The 24791-nt window shown below is 34.0% G+C and overlaps 1 protein-coding gene across 2 annotated transcripts in view; it reads right to left on the reverse strand.

Annotated features, from left to right (window-relative positions):
* Positions 1-24791, reverse strand: part of ATRNL1 (attractin like 1) — a 1132449-nt gene that overhangs the window by 1055049 nt on the left and 52609 nt on the right. For both annotated transcript variants that reach the window (XM_043982337.1, XM_043982338.1), the window contains exons 5-7: positions 22778-22986; positions 6342-6516; positions 3596-3683 (exon numbers count right to left, since the gene is read on the reverse strand). In XM_043982337.1, the coding sequence (XP_043838272.1) occupies positions 3596-3683; positions 6342-6516; positions 22778-22986 (472 nt within the window). The remainder of the gene's footprint in view (positions 1-3595; positions 3684-6341; positions 6517-22777; positions 22987-24791) is intronic.

Below are 24791 nucleotides of genomic sequence, written 5' to 3' on the forward strand. Positions count from 1 at the left end.
ATATTGGAACTCTCATGTTCTTTTAAAATGCTGTAATGTCATAGAGATCAACAACATTATATATAATCTTTTTTTTGCTCTTCTTTGTATAAAGAACTATTCCTGGTTGTTGATGTTTGTCAAGTTCATAATGATACAAAGAAATTTTTTAATAAATTTTCAATAGGCAGCTGAGCAGTTGATGATTTAGAACTGAAGCTCATATCCACATCTAGAGAAAGAAATATGGAGTCTGAATGCAGATTGAGGCATATTTTCACTTTTTTTGTTGGTTTTTTGGGGTTTTTTTTCTTTTTCATGCTTTTCCTCTTTTGTTCTGATTTTTCTTTCACAACTTGGCTAAGGTGAAAATACATTTAAAATGACTGTACATGTATAACCTATATCATATTGCTCACTGTCTTGGGGAGGAAGAAGGGAAGGGAAAAAGGGAGAAAATTTTGAAACTCAAAATCTTAGAAAAATGAATGTTGAAAATTCTCTTTACATGTAATTGGGAAAAAATAAAATACTATTATTTTTTTAAAAGAACTGAAGCTCATAAAAGTAACTAGGGCTGGATATGTAGATCTGGGAGTTATCTGTATAGAGATAATAATTAGGTTACTAGGTGGTGCAATTAGATAGAGCATGGCACCTAGAGTCAAGAAGACCTGAATTCAAATCTGTCTTCAGACACTTACTAGCTATGTGACACTGGTCATGTCACTTATCCTTGCCTCAGTTTCCTCAACTATAAAATAAGAGTAATAACAGCTCCTACCTCATAGGGTTGTTGCAAGGATCAAATAAGATACTATTTGTAAGGCACAGTGCCTGGCACAGTTGGCACTAAATAAATGCTTATTCTAGTCCTCCCCCTAAGAATTAAATTCATGGGAGTCGAGGTGATCACCAAGAGAAATGAGAGAGGTAGAAGGTCCAGGTCAGGACCTCAAGTTTTGGAAATAAAATAGAACTGGAAAACACACAAAGACCATCTAATCCAACTCCCTCATTTTAGAATTGAAGAAACTGAGGCTTGGGAAGGCTAAATGACTTGTCCAAGATCACACAAACCAATAGGCATAAGAAGCAAGATTTTAATCCTGTTCTCTAATGTGAGAGGCATTACTATTTCAGTTTTAATATAATACAATGTAATACCCATATAACCATTATCTAATGTAGAAAGTTAGTAAAAGATATATTTGTGATCTCTCATAGAATCACAAAATATAAAAATTGGAAGGTATTTCAGAGATTACCTACTGTAACTAATTCCTGATCAGCAGCCTCCTCTATATTTTGAACAGTCATCCAAACTCTATGTGATAGAGTAACCTCCACTGATAGAGAACTCACTATGACCTAATATATCTCATTCTATTACTAGACTACTCTAGGCACTTAATGTTCACTTATATCAAATAATAATATATCTTCCTAAAATTTCTATCTATTACTATCAATTCTTTTCACTGAGAAAAAGTAAAATAAATCTATATAATGTTCTGACAGGTATCTAAAGGGATCTATCATGTTCCCACTAAGTGTTCTCTAACCCAGCCAAATATCACCAGTGTCTTCAACCAATTTTTATATAAATTAGATTCAAATCTCCTTGCCATGTCTTCTATAGAAGCTCTCCAATTTGTCAATGTCCCTCCTAAAATGTGACATTCAGAGTTGAACAAAACACTAAAGATATGGTCTAACCCTGTAAGACTAGGACAATCTCCTTTCTTATCTTGGACACTATGCTTTTCTTAATTCAGTTTAAAATGATATACTTCTTGGCTACCATGTCACACCATCGATTCATATGTAAGTTGTAGTCTACCAAAATCCTAGAACCTTATCTACATCAACTGCTATCCAGCTCAGTCTTCCAAGTCCTCCAAGTGAAATGATGAGGTCCTAGCTATGCATGTACTATATCAGAAAGAGGCTGGGTATATCTTGTGTGAGCAGAGATTTACAGATCTGATCCAGAGTATTTTAAAAGAAAATCTAGGGGAATAGTTATAACATGCTCAAATAAAACTTCAAAAACTGGATACCATGGATAACATCAGGCTTGACTTGTCAGGGCTGGGGGGATGGATAACAGGAGAATACATTAGGAGGGAAAGTTGGAAATAACAATTAAGACTTCAGGTACTATGTCTTAACACCTCAATGAAATGTAAATACTTGTTAGACTGATATTGCATTAGATTGAATTACTAGTATTCTGAGTAATTTGAAGAGCCAAGTTTTTTAATTTCTTGTTATTTTTCCCATAGATCCTAAAATATAGTACTCTACATGAAGCAGATACTAAAAAAAAAAATGCTGTTCACTAACTGGAATGAAAAGTTTTGTTCTTTTAGTTCATTGAAGTCATATTCCAATGATTAGATTCTAAAAATTTTGGAAAGAAAAAAAAATAATATGAGGAAGGCTAAGAAAATCTTATTTACATTCTTAGAAGAATATTATTTTCTCTAAATGGCTATGATTTAAAGAAGCTTTTAATTTCTAAGATATGAGTCAGGACTCTTCTCAGAAATTTTTCTGCCATCATTATGTGAAATTTCACTTCAAGGTCTTGGTAATTACTTACACTATACAGGAATAAAGGCAACATAGGTCCCTGAACTATGTGTTGCAACATTAATGGACATTTAACTTTTGTTTGAGCTGTTCAATTGAGTTTCAAATGCTTCTTTTAAAAAATCTACACTGGGCAAGGGACAGCTAGGTGGCAATGTAGATAAAGCACCGGCCCTGGATTCAAGAGTACCTGAGTTCAAATCCAACCTCAGACACTTGACACTAGCTGTGTGACCCTGGGCAAGTCACTTAACCCCCATTGCCCCGCAAAACAAAACCAAAAAAAAAAATCTACACTGGGCACTAAATTCATTTCAATTGTACCTAGAGTTCAAGAATAAAGGAAAAGTACTTAACTATGAAAAAATATTTACCATACTGTAGGAAAGGAAAAAAAATTGATAATTCATTCCACAATGGAACTTCTCGTCAGAAAAATATCAAAGTAAGTAAATTCAAATATCCTGAACTATTAAAGAGGAATGAGAAGCAAATGTCACAAACTTCTCACTTAACAGTTTTTCCCTCATGAAAATCTTGTTAATCTTGTTAAAGGAACTACTGTCTTTTTCAGAGATACTGAATTTCTGATTTTTAATTTCTTTCTAGTCCATTAAATTTGGGGGGGGGGGGGTAAATGAGGATAAAGTGACTTGCCCATAGTCACACAGCTAGTAAATGTCAAGTGTCAAATTTGAACTCAGGTCCTCCTGAATCCAGGGCCAGTGCTTTAACCACTGTACCACCTAGCTGCCCCTGTGACTAGGTTTCTGAAGTGTAGGCATAAGTCTGAAGATAAAGGTATACGAATTTATATTATCTGCATGGGATTTAACTTAGAGAAATGATGGCTCTGTATCATGGACAGAATGATTTAAAGGGACTGGCCAAACCCCCAGAGAATGCTGAAATATTTACAATCATTTGAACTACCTAGATTTTATGAAAACTGCATCCGTATGTATGTAATCATATATACATACACATTAATTAGAAAATCAAAGAATAAAATCCAAACCTGATATAAAGCAAGAGAGTGTCCATATCTCTGGAGAGGTCCCCTTGATATAGGTGCCACATTCCAGATGCTGCTTTCTAAATTGTAACTAAAGGATGCGTAGAAAAAAAAAAACATCAGCTAACATCTTTTAGTTCAACTTTTTAAAAACTCAATTGCTTTTCTTTTTTATTTGTATCCCAACAAAATATATTTAATTTAATAACAAAGAGTAACTCAAACTTCTATCCTAGAAATTGTTATAACAAAATAGAAATGAAATTATCCTAAGCACATCACATTCATTATCTTGATTTAAGGGATCCCTTGCTCTGCCCATATACTTGACTGTTAAATGCACACCACTTATCGTCAACCCAACTTCTGGCAGATCTTAAAGCATATGGGGAAATCAAGAGTTCCTTGGTTTATATCCAAGTACCATATTGCTTTCCCTTTAGATCAGGATGGTGTAGTGGGAAGAACCTAGATTTCAAGTCCGAAGGATCCCTGTTCTTCCACTCACCACCTGTATGACTTTTGGCAAGTTAATTAAACTCAATTAGTTTCAGTTTCCCCATCTGTAAAATGAAAGGACTGGGGGCAGCTAGGTGGTGCAGTGGATAGAGCACCGGCCCTGGATTCAGGAGGACTCGAGTTCAAATCCGGCCTCAGACACTTTACACACTTACTAGCTGTGTGACCCCAGGCAAGTCACTTAACCCCAATTGCCTCACCAAAAAAAACAAAAACAAAAAAATTAAAGGACCGGGCTAAATGATCTTTAAGATCACTTTCAATTCTAATGATTGTCCTATGAAATGAGAAGTATCTTTTTCATAAGAAATTGGGAACCCACCCATGGAATAAGAATTTTGTCTTGTAATTATTTTCAAATTAATCTTTATTTGGGAGCAATTCAACATCTATACTTTATATAAATTTATTTTGTACTAACACATTCCACCCAAAGACCATTTATAAAATGTTTTAACAGATCATTGGCTCAATGTACAAAATGATAAACCCATTCTTCAGTTTTCATTGACTGGTTTTGTCTTGGTATATTACCATTCCATCCTGATTAAATCACTTTTATCTATAATAGCCAATCTTGATTTCTTGTATTAACAGTTATAATCTCATTACTGAATGTAAATCAAGTTATTACTAGTTATCACTTCTAGAAGCTATTAAAATAACAAATCGTTGAACTAAATTCAGAATAATGAAAAATATTTTCCGTCCATGAATTCAGAAATAAAATTACTTCTAATGTGATTTCCAAAATACAAATCTAATCAAATACTATTCCACCAAGAGAACAAGGTTCTAGAAAGGGAAATGAATCCATTTGCTTAAATGAGTAATGTAAAAGTTCAGAACAAAAATATTCAACATTGATTTTTAAATATATTTAATTAACTCAAATAATGACATACAACTTTCATAGAACTAGAATTCCTGGCATTTTTTTCAAAAACTACACTCATTTTTACAGATCGTTCATTTTTTTCATTATGTGTCATTTTCTGCCTTTAGATTCATATTTTCTTATGTATTCAGGTTCATTTTACAGTATCAACTTTTTTGGATTCATCCCACTAGCTCTTTCAGTGTTTTTATTTGACCTTCTATATCATTTATTTAGAATTCTTGCTGATCACATGAATATTCTTCAGACTATTTCCCCTCATCCCCCTAGAATTCCATTTTCTTTAATTTGATATAATGTATTTTCAATCAATCCTTTGAATCACTGCTATACTCCTTCCCCATGGTGAAATTTCTCACATCCACAAAGTAACTATTCATTTTACACCTTATCTTGCTGAATCGTCCCCTCTCTGATGCCTGATGTTAGGATCATAGACTATTAGAACAGGAAAGGGCCTTAAGATCCAGCCCTTTAATTTACAAAGTAAAAAACTGAGATCCAGAAAGGTTATATAGTTTGTCCAACATTACAAATTGTTGCAGAACTGTATCCAAAAACCAGGTCTTCTGACTCCTGATAAAGAAGTGGATTTCATCCCCAATATACCACGTCTAATAGTACAACACAGTCACCCGCTTAAAATAACAGTAGTGGGAGCAGCTAGATGGTGCAGTGGCTAGAGCACTGGCCCTGGAGTCAGGAGTACCTGAGTTCAAATCCAGCCTCAGACACTTAACACTTACCAGCTGTGTGACCCTGGGCAAGTCATTTAACACCGATTGCCTCACTTAAAAAAAAATAACAGTAGCAACAAAACAAAAATACATATTTTCCCACTACTGTAAATTCCTGTATTGATCACTAATGAAGGAAAAGTAGAAAATTTCTTCTAAGAAAAAAGTCTATTTTTCTCTAGAAATTGCTATCGTTCATTGCAGATAGATATTTATTTAAAAAAACTTTTTGAGGGCAGCTAGGTGGTACAGTGGTTCTTCTCACTTGAAGCTAGCATTATCTAAGTCAGAAATCAGAAAAAAATCTTAACATCTTGAGAGCTTCAGGGTTTTTTTTTAACCCCAAATCCAAACAGTGATATAATGCAACTCTGATATTATACCAAACAAGTAAAGATTCATGGAATATACAATAAATGCATATGTATGTATGTCCTCCTAATTAATCTCATGTCCCCAAAATGTTGGGCAAAATAACTAAATATTTGCATTAGAAGTTATTTAACATGAAAAATAAGAGAGAATCATACTTATATAATAGAAAACAATTTCTAAAGTAAACAATTTGACATAAAATATGAGAAAGACAACTTACTTTAAGACCATTTGAAAAGAACTGTAGTTAAAAGTATATCCACCAATCACCCACATAAATTTTCCATGTAAAACTGCCTTGTGTGAAGCCCGACCGACAGAAGGACTGAAGGGTTTTACATTTGGAAGAATCCAGTAGGACTCCGTGGAAGGTACATTCAAAGAACAATCAGGACCTATTTTTAAAAAGATATCATGCAATAGAGTTTTAAGGAATAGAAACAGAAAACAAGGATTAAAAATTAAAATGATCAACAGTCTTCACATTGAGAAAATGTAGTTTATAGTATCACTTGGGCCATAATTTATTTGTATATAATAAGATTATTATGTAACACATATTATATTCATTTGTGTTTTGGTTTTTTGGGGGGAGGCAATTGGGGTTAAGTGACTTGCCCAGGGTCACACAGCTAGTAAGTGTGTAAAGTGTCTGAGACCGGATTTGAACTCAGGTCCTCCTGAATCCAGGGCCGGTGCTCTATCCACTGTGCCACCTAGCTGCCCCAACACATATTATATTCATAAAAAACAATTTCCATCACAGAGTTTGGAAGAAAATTATCTGTATTATATACAAATTCCAATTTACCTTAGAATATGCTATATTGTACATCTAAAGGTAATATTTCTATTTGGTTCATGATGTATTTCCCCATAATACTCCAATTCTATTGCCTCACTGAGGCATAGAGAGGTGACTTCAGATTCTCCAAGACTAAGACAACAGAGCCCAAGTTAAGGTAGATTCTACACCATGCTGGAAAGTTTTTCTTTTCCATCTATAGTCCTTATAATTGACTCTATCTCTTGCCCAAGAACAAGTCTATGTAAGAATGTAGAGGTTCAGGGCAGCTAGGTGGCGCAGTGGATAAAGCACCGGCCCTGGATTCAGGAGTTCCTGAGTTCAAATCTGGCCTCAGACACTTGACACTAGCTGTGAGACCCTGGGCAAGTCACTTAACCCCCATTGCCCCGCAAAAAAAAAAAGAATGTAGAGGTTCACTATCAGTTATTTGGACATTGCAACCATGATAACAACAACAACAAAAAAAATGGCCATCAGTATTGTGCAGTCTCTTTTAGCTCCTTCTAAGACATTAGTCACAGAAGCAGAAAAATGGGCAGAGGGTGCTAAGAATCATGCAGGTTTTAATGCTGTCTATAAATATTGACTGTTGTTGGTCTAAACATAAAAGCTTTACCCAATAGCTAATAAATCAACAACATGAAGGATATGAACAACATCAATCCTGGCATCCTCATTATAAATGAACCAGAAAAATATATGGAATTTGTGGCTAAATTAAAGGATAGTTTCGCATGTGCTCCTTGGAGAAGCAAATAAAGAAGCTGGTAGAATTGGTTTCATTGTATATCCCAAAGTAAAAAGAAACATTTTAAGGGTTGCTTGGTCATCTTACCTTTCAGTGATCATGGTTAGCATAAGTGAAAAAAAAAGACTATAATGAGGTTGATTGTAGCTTATGCACCTACATCCATTGCAAAGGATGAGGGGTTAGAGTTGTGTGAAGAATTCAATAAAAAGCTCCAAATTAAATCAAAATGTATTTTAATAGTTGGTGACTTCAATGTAAAAGTGGTCATAAGGAAGGATAATGAAAAAAGTTTTAAATGATATGATACAAGATAAAGAAATTATTTTCCCCTCTCTATCTTCTTCTCTAATTGGGTTCATCTTTCACAACATACTTCCAATACCTCTATATAGATGACTCCAATATTTATATTTCCAGCTTAGAATTCTTTTCCATGGATCAGATTCAAACAGCACCTGCAACTCCACATATATCTCCCAAAATTAACTCCTTTACTCATGTCCCTATTTCTGTTATGAGAAAACATTCTGGATTCAAAAATCTCAGAATAATCTCTAATTCCTCCATCATACTACCAAATTTATTGTTTCAGAAAATCCCATCTTTTCTATTCCCCTGACATTTCTTGCTTCCACACAACCTATACATTCCTCCTTTCAGCAACCTGGTTCAGGTCATTACTTCTCACTAAGGTTAAAATAATCTCCTGCTCTTCTCATCCTCAGCTTCTTCTCCCTCCAATTCATCCTAAACAATACAGCTATATTAATTTTCCCAATACAAAGCTCTGATCATATCATTCCACTATCCAGAAATTTTCATTGGTTAACTACTGCCTACTGTTTAAAAAATAAATTATTTAGTTTAGTATAAAAGGCCTTACATCTTTGTCTCCACATTATCCTTCCAGTCTTATAACGTTTCATTTATGTCCAGGATAATTGTCACCATTCATAATCTTGTACTCTTTCACCTATTATATACTCCCTGCTTATATCATTTCCTATACCTGGAATGCCTTCCCACATCTACACCTGTTTAACCTGTTTATATCCTACTTTCAAAGCTTTTCCAAATCCCAAAGCTCAATTTACCCCATTTATTAAGCACATGCACAAAGGCAAAAAACAAAAACAAAAAGTAGTCCTTGCTATCAGTAAAGAATTCCCCTTGGGGCAGCTAGGGGTCACAGTGGCTAAGGCACCAACCCTGGATTCAGGAGGACCTGAGTTCAAATCCGACCTCAGACACTTGACACCTACTAGCTGTGTGACCCTGGGCAAGTCACTTAACCCTCATTGTCCCACCAAAAAAAAAAAAAAAGAATTTCCCTCAGTGGAAACGAAATCTGATCCCCTAAAGCCTTTAGCACTTTCTTTTGTACCTTTCTTATATCCTAACTATATTTAACTTTTTTATTATTAGTTATTTGTATTCATGTCTTATCTTCCCTAAAAGATAAGTGGTCCTCAAAGGTGTTTTATTCACCTAGTTGTCCCACTTAGCACCCATTTACAAGAAGTACTTAGTCTATAAAGCTTTCTGAACTGAATTATCCCATTCACTTTTTCTAGGATATTTGTATTTGTATAAGAACCAATGCCATAGATAAGCATTTAAATGCTACATTTCCAAAGGTAGAATTTTCAGTATCAAAAACAGGCTGGCCAGAGAGACATTTGGGAGCAAATGAGACCTTTCCTATAATTCACAAGTCACATCAAGTATGTAATCATGGAACTGCCTACAAATAAGGCTTGAATTTTGTAATAGTACGTTAGAATTGCTTTCAGAAGAGTAACACTCAGGAATCTACCAATCAACAAGCTCTTTTAGAGCCTATTATATGGTAGGCAGCTTTCTAGGCAGTGAAAGGAAACAATTGCTGACTTCAAGGAGTTTACATTCCATGTAAAGGGGATGACAACAAGCACACATATTAGTACATACAAAATATATGCAAAATACGTACATCGTTAGGTTTGGGGAGAAGGTACAGAAACATTAGGAAGTTAAGAAAGGCCTCACATAGCATTCAAAGAATGAATAAATAATTTCCAGCAAACACTTGAAGAACACTAGGAATCTTAAGTGGCAGAGGTGAAGAGACAATACATTCTAGGCTTCTGGTAAAGAAAGAACCAGGAAACAGAATTTTGTCTGTGAGGAGCAGCAAGAATGCCATTTGGACTAGAATGCAGACCATGTAAAGGAGCCTAATGTATAACTTTGAAAAGGAAAGTTTAGGGAGAATGGAAAGGGATTTAAATGCCAGAGGAGTTTTTATTTGACCCTGAGCCAATGAAAATCTACTAGAGTTTACTCAGCAGGAGAGTGACATGGTGAGGGCTGCACTTTAGGAATATTACTTGGGAAAGATGGATTGTAAAGGAGAAAGACCTGAAGCAGGCACATTATGATAATATTCCAGTAGTCTAGACTAGGGTTAATGGGAGCCTGCATTATGGCTATTTTCCATGTGATTCATAAAGTTTAATTTAATATGAATAGTTTAACTATTCCTAGCTTTCATGCAATTCATCCTCATTAATTTAGGTATTATCTCTGAGTCATCAAAAATTCTTATTAGATTGTGATCCCCTGGAGATCAAGGACTATTGTTGTTGATGATGGTGTTGTTGTTGTTTTCTTTTTGCTTTCTTTGTATCCTCACCATTTCGTGCCATGCCTGGCGCAGAGCAAGCATCTAGATGGCTATTGACTTGGCAGGAACTACAATACATATGTTTGGGCATTGCAGAAGGAATGAGCAAACTCTAGATTCCTATTAAAAGTTTGCATTAGAAACAGAATTAAGTTAGAGAAAAGTATGCACATCCTTAATTAAAATAAACTAATTTTATCACATTTCAAACTTTCAGAATTGACAGAATAAGGTTCTAAAACTTGAGACCTGAATTTGGATATTTTAAGGCTGTCATAGAGCAACTATTGCCAAGGCTTACTGAAACAACCCAGCTCCATCAAATTATCAATATTTAAACAAAAGGAAAGGAGCAAATTTTTCAAGGCTGGGGAATACAGAGGTACTCAGGAATGTTAAAATTTCTATCACCTAGGAAGGACACAAGTAGGGAGAGAAGACAGAGAACAGTGGCAAAAAGGTAAATCAAAACTCAGGAAAGTGTCCCAAGTTCTGGAAATATAAATAAAGCATATATATAGCTGACCACCAGTGCAGCTGTAGGGAACAGGAAAATAAAAATGTCTTTAGGAAAGCTGAATTTGCTTGAATTTGCCTCTTCCATAAAATAATGGGTACTTCTTAAAAGTTCAAAATCAAATGATTTATACCATTTTTTGGTCTAGATCTCTAATTTCATCAATGAGGGGAATATCTGGCATGGAAACTCTCTTTGCTGATGCATATTGGCAAACCAGCTATAACTTAAGAGTCTTAGAAAGTTGTCTTAGATAATAAGAGGTTAAGGGAGTTGTCGTTTTGTTGTTGTTGTTGCTTGTCCTTATTCTCAAAAAGGACCATGGCATTGGGGTGATGTCATGACTTGCACTGAATTGGATTTAAACGAGGCAGGGCTGTAAAGGGAGTTACCCATGATCACATAGCTACTATATGGCAGAAACAAGAAGAGGACAGAGATTTTCATGACTCAACTATGACATGTTGCCCCTTAAATTGCATTTTAGGATATTCTTTTTTTTGTTAATCACTTCAAGACCACAAGCTACCATTTTCTAATAACTCGTGAAAAGCTGAAAAGATACAAACTAGATGATCTCTGAGGTCTCCTCCAACTAAAAAAAATATGATCCTATGTTTCCAGCCAAGATAAAAATCTAAATTAAAGTGGAGGACTTAAGCTTCAACGAGTTGAAAAGTCTTTATTTTATATAGTATTTATGCTTTTTAAAGCCAGCTTGAAAATGTCTGAGTTTATGAGATGGATTTCACAATCTGGAATATCTTAAAGAAGGCTTTTTTTTCCAGTCCCTACAAGTTAAAGTTTTGACCTGGAAATTACAGAATTATAAACATTCTATAGCAAAGATCAAAAACCTATACTCATATAAGACCAATTAATATTTAGAAAGCTTCCTGCAGTTCCTTGTTGATGGTGGGTTTTAAATTTCCATAGTCATGATGATTTAGATGTTGTTTAGGCCTTTTTCTTGACTGGCATTTCCATTTCTGAAGCCATACTTAACTCTAAGCTGAGGGAAAGGGCAGTATTTCTGTTTTGTTTTTCCCCAAAAGGGGATGTAAAGTGAGAGAAAAGAGAAACCTTGTTTCTTATTAATTAATGATAGAAGGATGGAGTAGTGGATAAAGAGCCAAGGAAAAAGTGGGTTCAAGCCCTACTTTTCATTTATATTAGATATGTGATTCTAGGCAAGCCATTTGCCCTCTTAGACAACTCTTTAAGGTTATACTTGCCATTAAGTTGGAAATCTATATTTTTAAAAAGAGGTTCTTCAAGGCAGCTAGGTGGGTGCAATGGATAGAGCACTGGCCCTGGAGTCAGGAGGACCTAAGTTCAAATCTGACCTCAGACACTTGACACTTAAGTAGCTGTGTGACCCTGGGCAAGTCACTTAACCCCCATTGCCCCTTGCAAAAAATATAATTAATTAATTAATTAATTTTTTAAAAAGATAAGTTTTTTTAAAATAGGTTCTTCATAGAGAACTTCCCTTTTAATAAAAATAGGTGTCAGGGAGGGGAAAAACTAGCCCACTTTCAAATAAATTTACTATCCCCAGACCACTGAGGATATTTTTGTAGGGATTACAGATTTCCACAGAAGGAAGACATCCAATAACATATGTATATATATGCCTTTGCCCAGCATGGTTTAACTGTAACTTAATTTGATACACACAGGAGCATGAGGAAGAAAGCAAAAGAAAAGACAAAGAAGAAATACCCTGCTCAACTAGCACCCAGGGTATACCAGATTCTCTTCATTTCTCCTGATGTGAATAATGATAGCAATCAGTGAGGCAGCTGGGACAAGGATAAGACTATGTAGATCAGAGAGGTTTTGGCTTATGTATCAGTTTCTCACTTCTGATCTCATAAGCAGGGAGGTGCCTAATTAGAGAGGTTGCATAAAGCATGAAAGTTTCAAATGCTAAAGGTTTTAGGCCTAGATTTCAGAAAAACTTAAGGGGAGATTCAGGCAAAAGAATAGCCTATGGCAAGAAAAGATATAGAGGTTTGCTGGGCTGCCACACTTACCTGTCAACAAATGAGTCAATCAACCTTCTCCAAATTGAAAAAGCATTAAGGATCTTACTCCTTAACAAAGTGAAAAACTAGAGTCTTTCTAAAATTACATATTAGCTATGGTTAAAATATCATGGTACCTATACATGAGATAAATACAACAAAACCATGAAACAGAAAGTTAAGATTTTGGTTTTGATGAATGAGAAAAGCAAGCTTAAACAAGTATTGCCCACTAGGATAGAAATGTCTTTATTCTGCTAGTCTGAAATTAGAGTTAATATTTATTGCTTATCAAGGAACATTCATTATTGCTTAATTTTCTTAAGGAAAGAAAATGCTTTTCTTGAATACTTGAGATTTTATGTAAATATATAAGGGATAGGGTTGGGAACTGGACATGGGATTTCATTTATATAGGGAATTCTCACATAAGGAAATTTCCTCTACTAATACAAGCTGACACTTAATTCTAAAATGTAAATTACTAACCCTATAGTATTTGTGCATCAAATGGTTAAATTTTCTCTAAGAGAACATTAGATTTTCCTAAACTAGATCAAACTTAAAATGTTTCTATAACATAAGTGTCAGTTATAAAATGGCATTCTGATGGTCAATACTGCCACCCTATGGCAAATGCTGAGTTCTATCCCCCAGGAGATTTAAAATAGTGTTTGAAATGTTTTAAAAGTCCAAACAACTACAGCTTGGGTAAATCAATAGTTAAAATATTGAAAGAGTTAAAATATCTAATATTTCACATAAAATAGTAATAATACTACTTGGGTGATGAACATCTCATATAACATTTTGTAATATAAAACTAGAGATTATCTTGATGATGAAACTGAATTTTTAAAAATCATTATTCTCTACCTTCCTTATGAAGATTTTAATATATCTTTAAACAATAAGAAAAGAGACATTACATATAAAACAGAATATCAATTTAGTTGAGCAGTGTCCTGAGAGGTTAACACAACCAGCATGTATTGAAGGAGTATTGAACACAGGGCTTGCTAACTTCAAGGCTAGCAGACACTGTCTTGAACCTTAAAATATTAAAGTAAAATGGTATTTAAGGCCACAGTTATAATTTCTGAGAACCCACAAAATGCCAGGATGGATTCCATCAAGACCAATCTGTAATATCACTTTCTGCAGGAGGTCTCTCCATATCCCCAACTGCTAGAACCTTGCTCTGAACTTGCCTTCTACTTACCCGGCATATAGTTTGTATGTATCTAGTTATTTACATACTGTCTTCCTCATGAGACTATGAATTACTAAAGGGCAAGCAACTGTTTTCACCTTTCTTTGAATCCTCACTACTTATCATAGTGAGAAGTATATAGCAAGCTCTTAATATATATTTGTTAACTAATGCATATAAAGCAATGCTCAGCAAATGTAAAATGTTATATAAATGTTAGCTGTTTTTACTATAGTAACTAATTAAAGTCAAAAAATGGAAAGTATTGGCTGGCAAATTACAAAACTATAAGCTTTTGCCATCCAGCAAAATTTTAATGCCTAGAAAATCCATCATCAATTATAAACACCATGAAGAAAATAATTGATATGGCTTTGCAAAGAATCAAATATGGCTCATAACCTTCTATAGCAATGTTATTCCTACCAGATGAGGAAAATATAAATGTAAATTATCTTAAGTATAGAACTTACTTCTCATTCTGTCTTGACTAATATAATCACCATTATTTGGGGGGGGGAGCAATTGGGGTTAAGTGACTTGCCCAGGGTCACACAGCTAGTAAGTGTCAAGTGTCTGAGGCTGAATTTGAACTCAGGTCCTCCTGAATCCAAGGCCAGTGCTTTATCCACTGCACCACCAAGCTTCCTCCATCACCATTATATTCTATTTCAATCAAACAAGTTTTAGTTGACTCAACAAATGAATTCATTTTAGCTGCTATCAAGGGTCAATGTAGTAATATTAATTGAAATTTATGTAAGGCTTTAAGGTTCACAAAACACTTTATATGCATTATCCCATGTAAGTATGAAAAGCAATGTTGTAAAATAAGTTATACAGTCATTGTTATCCCTATTTTATACGTGACAAACTGAGGGTCCTAAAAGTGAAACACACAGGAGCATGAAGAAGAAAGCACAGAAAAAGTGCTCAACTAGCACCAAAAATTCAAGGGATTTGTTTCCACTCACGCAGTTAATAAATAAATGAGATTAAAACCCAAGTCATTCTGACTCCAAGTTTAGCACTCTATTCCCTACACCACATTGCCTCTCCAGGCACAAGTTTCAACTTAGATTAATTATTGCTTAACATTTTCATCACTGACCAGGATAATGGACTAGAGAAAATGCTTATTAAATCTGTAAAGCTTGAAGGGATATGAATGTCAAGACCTTAGAAGATATAATTAAAATCCAAAATGATGGCAGTAAAACAGAGATCAGAAAAAAAAAACCAAATGAAGTAAAATTCTTTCTTTTTAGAGAACAGACCACAGAGGAATTTCCTGCTAGAAATTATTTTATATATTTTGTATTTAATTTTTCTGTGTACATACCTTTCCATGCCCCATTTCTTTCCCTAACATAATGCAAGCTCCCCAAGGGCAGGGACTGTTTCATTTTCATCTTTTTATCACCTAGCACCTAGCAGATGCTCACTAAATGCCTACTGAATGAATGTGTCGCTCACAGGCCAGAAAAATAAATTAGAGATCATATTACATAATAAGCTTACACTAAGCTATAGCACCATAGTTTAAACATGTTGTTAATGGCACACCCAAGTAAAAATGAGACTGTAGGAATTATGAGATGATATTTTCTTAAAGGAGTCTAGCCAAACCCTTGCTAGATAATTATGCCCAGGACAAACTAAAGAGGGAAAAGGAAAATTTGAAAAGATGGGGTGGGGGGGACTGGGTGGTGCAGCAGATAAAGCACTGGCCCTGGATTCAGGAGGACCTCAGTTCAAATCCAGGCTTAGAGACTTGACATTTACTAGCTGTGTGACCCTGGGTAAGTCACTTAACCCTCACTGCCCCACCCAAAAAAAAAGATACAGCAGGAAAGTCACAATGGTGACTAAATTTTTAGAAAATAGGAAGAAAAAATGAGGGAAAAGTAACAGGTAAGAGACTAAAAAGTAATTTCATAAAAGCTTTCAAATGAAGGACACAAAGTATGGTGGTCATTTATTCTTCAATTCTATAGAATAAGAGGTCAAAATAATTTTTAACAAAAATCATTAAGGAGAACCATCTAGATAGTCTGATGTTCTTAAACCCTTGAAAAGTCCACCCTGGAAAACTATAAAATCACCTTCTCTGGGGACTTCACAAAAATAAAACAGTTTCTTATCTCTATGGGAAAATTTAAGTGTTCTCTCTGAAAGAAGAGAATTGCCCAAAACAGGGGGTTCTTAACCTTTTTTTTATCATAAACCTTTTTTGGCACTCTGAGGAAGCCTATGAATCCCTTCTCCAAATACTATTTTTAATGCAAAAAAATCATGATTATTAAGGATTAAATAGTTATTTAAAATATTTTTAAAACAAGTTCATGGACCCCAGGTTAAATACTCTTGATCTACATCATGTCTAACACATTATGCTGGTTCAACTAGTAGAACTTTCAGTTCATGTTCTCCTCCTATTCCCTGATATGGACAACTCTAAGAGGGCATGAGAAAACCATTCTCTCCAACAGGGGATATGTGCCAAGAGATGGTGAAATTACTGATCTCCTCAATTATAATAACAACAACAATAATAATAAACAAAACACTTTAAAATTTATAAAGTGGTTTGCCTACAGTATCTCATTTAGATTCTTTATTATCTCATAACAATGTTGTGATATAGGTGCTATATCTCCACTTTACAGATGAATAAGGGAAAGGAATAAGCATTCATACAGAACCTGCAATGTGCCAGGTACTGTGCTAAGCACTTTATAAATATTATCTCATTTGATCCTCCCAACAACCCTGTGAGGTTAAGTGCTGTTATTATCCTTATTTTACAATTGAGAAAACTGAGGCCAGCAGAGATTAAGTGACTTGTCCAAAGTCACAAAGCTAGTAAATATGTGAAATCACATTTGAATTCAGGTCTTCCTGACTCCAGGCCCAGCAATCTATCCACTGCACCACCTAGCAGTCTACTCTTAGTTATAATTGTACGCTAGATCGGGAATTTATTACTAAAGAAGTCAAGAAAAAAACATGATTAATATTAATTATTTTAAAATAAATAACTAAATGTAAATTCATTTTAATGGATATTACTATAGCACCTAGCTATATTTAAAATGAAGGCCAAAAGTAAGACTAAATGGTAATGAGGTATAGAACAAAAGGTATAGGAATATCCTGACAAGTCACTTAACCACTCTCTCTTTTTTCTTATTTGCAAAATGAGTCTAAACAGATAACTTACTATAAGTTCCCTTCTACCTCTAAATCTATAATAATATGTCATGACCAATATGGATGAAAGAAATTCCATTAAATTTTTAAATCTCACATTTTTAAATCTCACTCTTTAGTTATATGTTTGATGTTTTCATTATGTAATTTATGTCCTGTATGTGAGCATGAATAATGTATAGTATATGTGTAGTGCTTATATATACATATAAGTACAATATTAAATAGTCTGTATTAACTTTATTGATGATGTTTTATGTATTAACTTTTGAACTCTAATCCTCAGTGAACTTGGACAAGCCACGATCTATAAGAAACTATTTCCTTATCTGTAAATGTAAGATAATAATCCTTTCACTCCCTATCTCCCTGAATTTTTGACAAGGAAGTACATTGCAAGCCTAAAAAAAAAAAGTACCAACTATGTAAACGTAAAATTTGTTTATTTTTATGAAACATAGTCCATGTGAGAATCAGAACAGTTTAGCTAATTTCCATAAATAATACATCCTTGCTAGACTGGACTTTTGCCCTAGGAGGAAGCAGAGGAACATATAGACAAGAATAAAGTTAGATAGAATGATTTAAGAATTTATGAGAGTATTTTCAGATGCTAATGGGATTCTACTAATCTTTGTATTGGTCCTTATTTGATATATTCAGGGGTGATATATTCAAAAGGGCCTGAAGTATATGTAATCCTATCCTGGTATACTTGTAAATGACATTGGCCTTGAATATCATAAGACTTGAGTTCAAATCCCACCCCTCCCATTAAGGAGCTTCATGGGCGCCCAAGGTCAAGCCACTTGACCTGAACTGTTTCCTCACTTTTAAAATGAGTGGGTTGAACCAGATGATCTCCAAAATGACTTTTAACTAGACATCTCTTATCTTAGGATCCTTTATCTACCTCTCTTAAAATATCTATATAACCTAACCTGACTCAGGTAAGCTATAACCAATCCATAGTTATGGATGGAAACAATTCCCTACTGGTATTCTATTGAAGCTTATGAACCCCTTTTCCAAATACTGTTTTTAAATCCAAAAAATCATGAGATTATTAAGGATGAAATAGTTATTAAAATATTTTTTAAACAAGTTCATTTTTAAAAATAAGTTCATGGACCCCAGGTTAAAAACTCTTGGTCTACATCATATCTAATGCATTATACTGTAACAACTAGTGGATCATATTGAACTTTCAGTTCATTTTCTCCTCCTATGGCCCAACATGGACAATTCTTGTGAGAGGGCATGAGAAGACCATTGTCTCCAACAGGAGATATATGCTACCAGATGGTGAAAAGTACTGATCTCCTCAAACAGAACACTTTAAAAATTATAAAGTACTTTACCTACATTATCTCCTTTAGATCCTACATTATAATAATGTTGTGAAATAGGTGCCACATTAATATTAATCATCTTTTGGTTTTAACTTCTTTGGTAATAAATTCCCTATCATACAATTATAGCTAATAGTAGGCAACTAGGTGCTACAAGGGATAGATTGCTGGGCCTGGAGTCAGGAAGACTTGAATTCAATATATTGCAGGTTCACAAACAGGTGAAAACACATTTCTCCTTGTATCTTTTTGAGTGTAAATTAGTGTTCTACCAGTTATTCATATACTATTTTTTTTTGCAGGGCAATGAGGGTTAAGTGACTTCCCCAGGGTCACACAGCTAGTTAAGTGTCAAGTGTCTGAGGCTGAATTTGAACACAGGTCCTCCTGAATCCAAGGCCAGTGCTTTATCCACTGTGCCACCTAGCTGCCCCATACACTATTAATAAAAATTATCGTTAAGATTTCAATTGGCCAGGACTCGCTGAAATCCAGAACCAAATGAACTCATCAGGGCAATATAGTTTCAATGTAGTGCCTATCCATAGGCCAATATAATATCACACAAATATACAATGTGTGTAGCTATACTTATATAGTACTATATAAGTACTCCTAGTACTTATATTGTAGATTGCAATCCTTATACAACTTAGTAGATGGTCTTCAATAGCTGATATGGCCAACTATGTCATCAGCTTCAAGCCAAATTGTTGTTAGACTTCTTTGAATGTAGCTACACTGGTCATATGTCACATACAGAGGCCAGTACCACACTCTAATGCAGCTTGGTAAAAACTGATAGACTTCAATAGCCTTGAGATCTAATCTCTATGCCTCTGTGAAATATTGCAGTTGGATGTAAGTGAAGTTATGTAGATGCAACAAATGTTAAAGAGTAATAAAGCTATAAATCAAAGTAGAGAGAGAGAGAGGTAATGATTTATTCTGCCACTTGACTGTGAAGAGCCCAGTTCTCAAGGAGTACATTAAGTGAAAAAGCCCTCTTTATCATAAATTCTCCCTCTCATTTGACACTTACTGAGAACAAATTTGAGCCTAGATTTCCGTATCTCCTGATTCTTCCATCATCCAAAGTTTAAAAACTCTTATCCCTAAACTGACCAGCAACTTAAATTTCTGTCTCTGCTCTTAATTCCTTTCCCCAACATCTTTCCACTAATAACTTTGATTTTTACCCTATCTACTTGGACCCTGCATCTTTCTAAGGCTTAAGGATCTACTACTAAATAACACTAGGATTAGGATCAGGTACAAGGAAGGAAAAACCACCCTGCATACCAACAGTACTCCATTTCTCAATAGAATCATTCTTCCTTCCCATCCCTCTACAGAAAATGAATAAAAACAGAGACCACCAATAAAATGTTTTAATACTAAAGTTTATTAATAAAATGTTAATAATACAATAGTTTTTGCCGCTTAGGGAATATCAATATTTTAGGTACTCCTTTCAATTACTACAATCCAGAAAGCAGAAGCATCTAATGTTTATAAATACAATGTATGGTGAATACGTACTTCATTTAAATAAGGGAAAAGATACCCCTATAAGTAGAAAGTAGCAATTAACTAACATTCACATATAACATAACAATCTTAATAATCTATTATTTTAAATAATATTCTACCTGTAACATTTAAATAAAAGAATAAATCAAAATTAAAATTCATAATGTTTTCACAATGTCACAAGCCATGTTAATTATTCAGGTAAGAAAACTTATTTATTATAAAATATATGCCAAAATATCAGAGGAAAATATAATAGATACATATTGTTATAATCATATTATTATTTCTAAAGCAACATAGCAAAATCAGCTTTGCCATGTTTGCCCCCTAGCAAGTACATAATAGCAGCTAAATGAATTTAATTATTTTAGGCACTAGAGGCAAGGACAAAAATACCACAATGTAAAGAAATCAATAAAGGATGGCAGCATCTTAAGGTGAGAACTACATTACATACCAGAGGAAAACAAAATATATCAATGAACAATTGGGGGAGGGGGATGATGGCAAAAAAAAAAGAAACAAAATATGACAATTCATGAAGAATGTTATGAAATGCCTCCCTGTTTTCAACAAAATAATTAATGAGATACCATTTGTTCAAATGTGAAAAAGACCACTGTAGTGTGTGTGTATCAGTAGGTATTGTGCATGTATATGGAAAACACATTTATCATATCAATTTTGCTTTTTCAGTTATTTTTAAAAGAATCTTTCTAATGCAGGACTTGGTCTACATAAAAAAAGGGTATTTCACTTCCAAGACAAGACCAAAACTACAGGTAAATAATAATCAGAACTATTTTTGTTTTAAGGAAACCTATTAACATAGCAATTAACCTAAATATAAAATCTTAGAGATAAATTTGTATTTATTAAGAAATTCATCAGTGAAAAAGTAATTTTTATATTTTAAATAATTCATATCAATTTCAAGACAATGAGAAAATCTCTTCTATTCTTTCCATCATCCTCAATCTTTTCTTTAAAAGATGACATGAGTTTGAGTTAGGTAAGAGGTTTCATTAATTTTTAACAAGACTAAAATCATTGATCCTCCTAACTTTATCAATTCTAATGTCACAACAGTGAACTCATTAGTATAAGAATGAATCAACTGAAAGAAATATGCCATAAAAAGAATAGCATATAATTCTAGGCAGGTGCTTATAATAATTCTAACAGGAATCACATATTTTTTGTAATAGCTTATAAAAATAATGCCTTTGCTGATCATATTATTCAGAAAAGATTCTCCCTATTAATGGAATTCATATGTTGAATTATTTCTAGAAATCACTTGAGCTGCAAATACAACTCTGAAGGTAGATAATTCCTATTATTCATATCTTAAGATCTAAACCAGTGAATTAATCTCACTATTTTGGAAAATAATTTGGAACGTGAAAAAAGTAAATTATTTACAGCCTTTGAGCCAATGGTATGTACTATTGGAGCATATATATGTATGTAGATATGTATATATATACATACATATATATATACATACATATGAAAATGAGATGAGAGACAGAAGTAAAGTCATATATTATTTATACATTTATAATATATACCTGAGTATTCAAAATTCATAATATACCAAATATTCATAACTTCTTGTGGTAACAAATAAAAACTAGAAACAAAATGGGTCTTTATGTATTGGGGAATTAATAAGAAACAAGAGGCATGCGGAATTCAGGGGAAATGGGAAGACATATGAAAAGATGTAGAAAGCAGAACCAGGAGAACAAAACGTGCAATGACATAAAGAAAAACATTTAAAGGGGGCTAAATTCAGATTAAATGAAATTACTTAATATTCCAGGGCTCCAAGGCTCCAGGGAATAGATGATGAAACACCTCTTGTTAGACAGGTGGAAGACCACAGGAGCAGATTGGGTGAACATATTTTCATACATGGGCCCTGTATCAGATTGTTTTCCTTAACTATTTTTCTTTATTACAATTTGGAGATGATAAGATATTGAAAACTAATTGTACTATATAAAAGAAAAGTTATCAATAAAATATATTAAGTAAAAATGTTGAACTAAAATTATATTTAATATCTAAAACTAATGGTCTCTGCTCCTAGCTATTTACAAAATAATGATTTAGAAATTCTCCTCCAGCTTAGTTGTTAAGTTGTTTTTCAAAGAATCCACAAGAGGTCACTCTTGCTTAAGAAATATCCATAATCCAGTATCCACTATCTACTATCTATTAAATCAGGCATTCATTTTTAGAAATGAATTCTTTAAGTTATTTCCTATTAACTACTATCTTTTTATAGCTAAATTACCATCAAACATTTCAAAAACTTACCAAGGGATTGTTAAAGGGGAAAAAATGATCTTTTTCATTTTTATGAAGACTTAAAAAAAAAAAGATTAAGCAATAGGTTGGCAAATTAAATATTCTGAAGAATCATGGCAAATATATGAGAACCAGAAATCCAAACTAGGGTATTATATTTTAAAGAAAAAAAAGGAACAGATGTAGAATGCTCTTTTAGTCCAGTGGAAATGTTAATTGCTGCTTTAAAAACAATCACATCATACTACTTACCTTGCCAGCTATCATTGCAGACGCATAATTTTTCTCCTGTTAGATCACAGTAGCCATGATCTGGACTGCCGCAATTAGCTTTACAGTAAGGGATGTCACATGCTTCACCTTTCCAATACTTGTCACACTCACAATATACCCGACTTGGAATGGAAACACTGGTTGTGCATTTCCCGTGCCCAGAGCAATTGTTAGGACAGGAATTAATTCTATAAAATAAATAAATAAATGACAGCAAACATTCAAAGTCATGTTTTTAAAGCAGTGGTTAAGATTTTTCTGGAAAATTATCTTACGGAACATTTGAAAACCTTATTAATTGCTAGGTAAGGCATGGGCCACTACTTCAATCCTTTATCCTTTTATCACTTGTTATATAGGCAATACATACTATTTTAATTATATATTACTTTGTAATTATTTTGGTAATTTCAAGACAGCTCAAATGTCACCTTTTTAAGTACCCCAACTGCTAGTATTTTCTCCTTTAAGACTATCTTCTATTGGAGCAGCTAGGTGTCACAGTAGATAAAGCACTGGCCCTGGATTCAGGAAGACCTGAGTTCAAAACCAGCCTCAGACACTTGACACTTACTAGCTGTGTGACCCTGGACAAGTCATTTAACCCTCATTGCCCTGCAAAGAAAAAAAAAGACGATCTTCTATCTACTCTATGTGTATCTTTATACTTATTTATGTAAATGTCTACACATTAGAATGAAACTTTCTTTGGATCAGGAACCATTTTCACTATTTCTACCTAAAGGCCCTAGCACATAATAAGCATGTGACAAATACTTTGTAATCAAGAAAAATTATGCATCTATTTCTGCTTCCAAGATTGCAAAATTATGGGTAAGGACCACACATTCTAATCTATCTAATTCTCCTACTCCAATTTTCTCCTTTTCTATACACACATACACACCATGCCTAGAGTAGACAATAAATGTTTTTGTCATATTTTATAGAACAATTTCAACAAACTCAATTCAATAACTATTTTTTTTTCTTTCTTTTTTTTTTTTTTTTAGTGAGGCAATTGGGGTTAAGTGACTTGCCCAGGGTCACACAGATAGTAAGTGTTAAGTGTCTGAGGCCGGATTTGAACTCAGGTACTCCTGACTCCAGGGCTGGTGCTCTATCCACTGCGCCACCTAGCTGCCCCTCAATAACTATTTTTAAACACTTAGTATGTGCAATCCCCAATGTTAAATATAGGGGAAATAAAGAAAAAAGTCAAATAATTCTTCCCCTGAAGGAGATTTAATTCTACCACTCTACTGGTGGGATACAACACCTATATAGATAAGTAAACACAAGTTAACTAGAGGAAGGAAATAACTGGGGGATCATCAAAAGTTTCATAAACAAAATGGCACCTGAGCTTATTCTTGAAAAAAGATCTAAGTTCTGAGGGGTAGAAATAAGAAAATATAACATTCTAATCATCAAGGATAAGCCTGTGTGAAGACACAAAGATAAGAGTGTGTGTCAGATGTTTATGAAATAAGACAGATAAGGAAGGTATAATCCAGATTGTGAGTTTCTGAGAGCACTAGAGGGCCATTGAAAGTTTGGGGCCAGGGGCAGCTAGGTGGCACAGTGGATAGAGCACCGGCCCTGGAGTCAGGAGGACCTGAGTTCAAATCTGGCCTCAGACACTTAACACTTACTAGCTGTGTGACCCTGGGCAAGTCACTTAACCCCAATTGCCTCACTAAAAAAAAAGAAAAGAAAAAAAGAAAGTTTGGGGCCAGAGGAGTAAAATGGACATGTATCTTGGGAAGATTTTACCCCTATACATCTAAATTCATGTAATAAATTACATTATGTAAGAATTTTCATATTTACATTTTTATGAAGGTTAAGGGACAAAAAATGGTCAAAGGCAAGATCAAGACAAGGCCTACTGGTCAAGGCTCAGGATGGAAGAAAGTCCCTTAAGGGAATGTACCTAGCTATTTTTATGTTCAGAATGTAGGACTATGAAACATATTTAAGGGAAAACATT

Source organism: Dromiciops gliroides, chromosome 2, assembly GCF_019393635.1.
Source record: "Dromiciops gliroides isolate mDroGli1 chromosome 2, mDroGli1.pri, whole genome shotgun sequence".
NCBI lineage: Eukaryota > Metazoa > Chordata > Mammalia > Microbiotheria > Microbiotheriidae > Dromiciops > Dromiciops gliroides.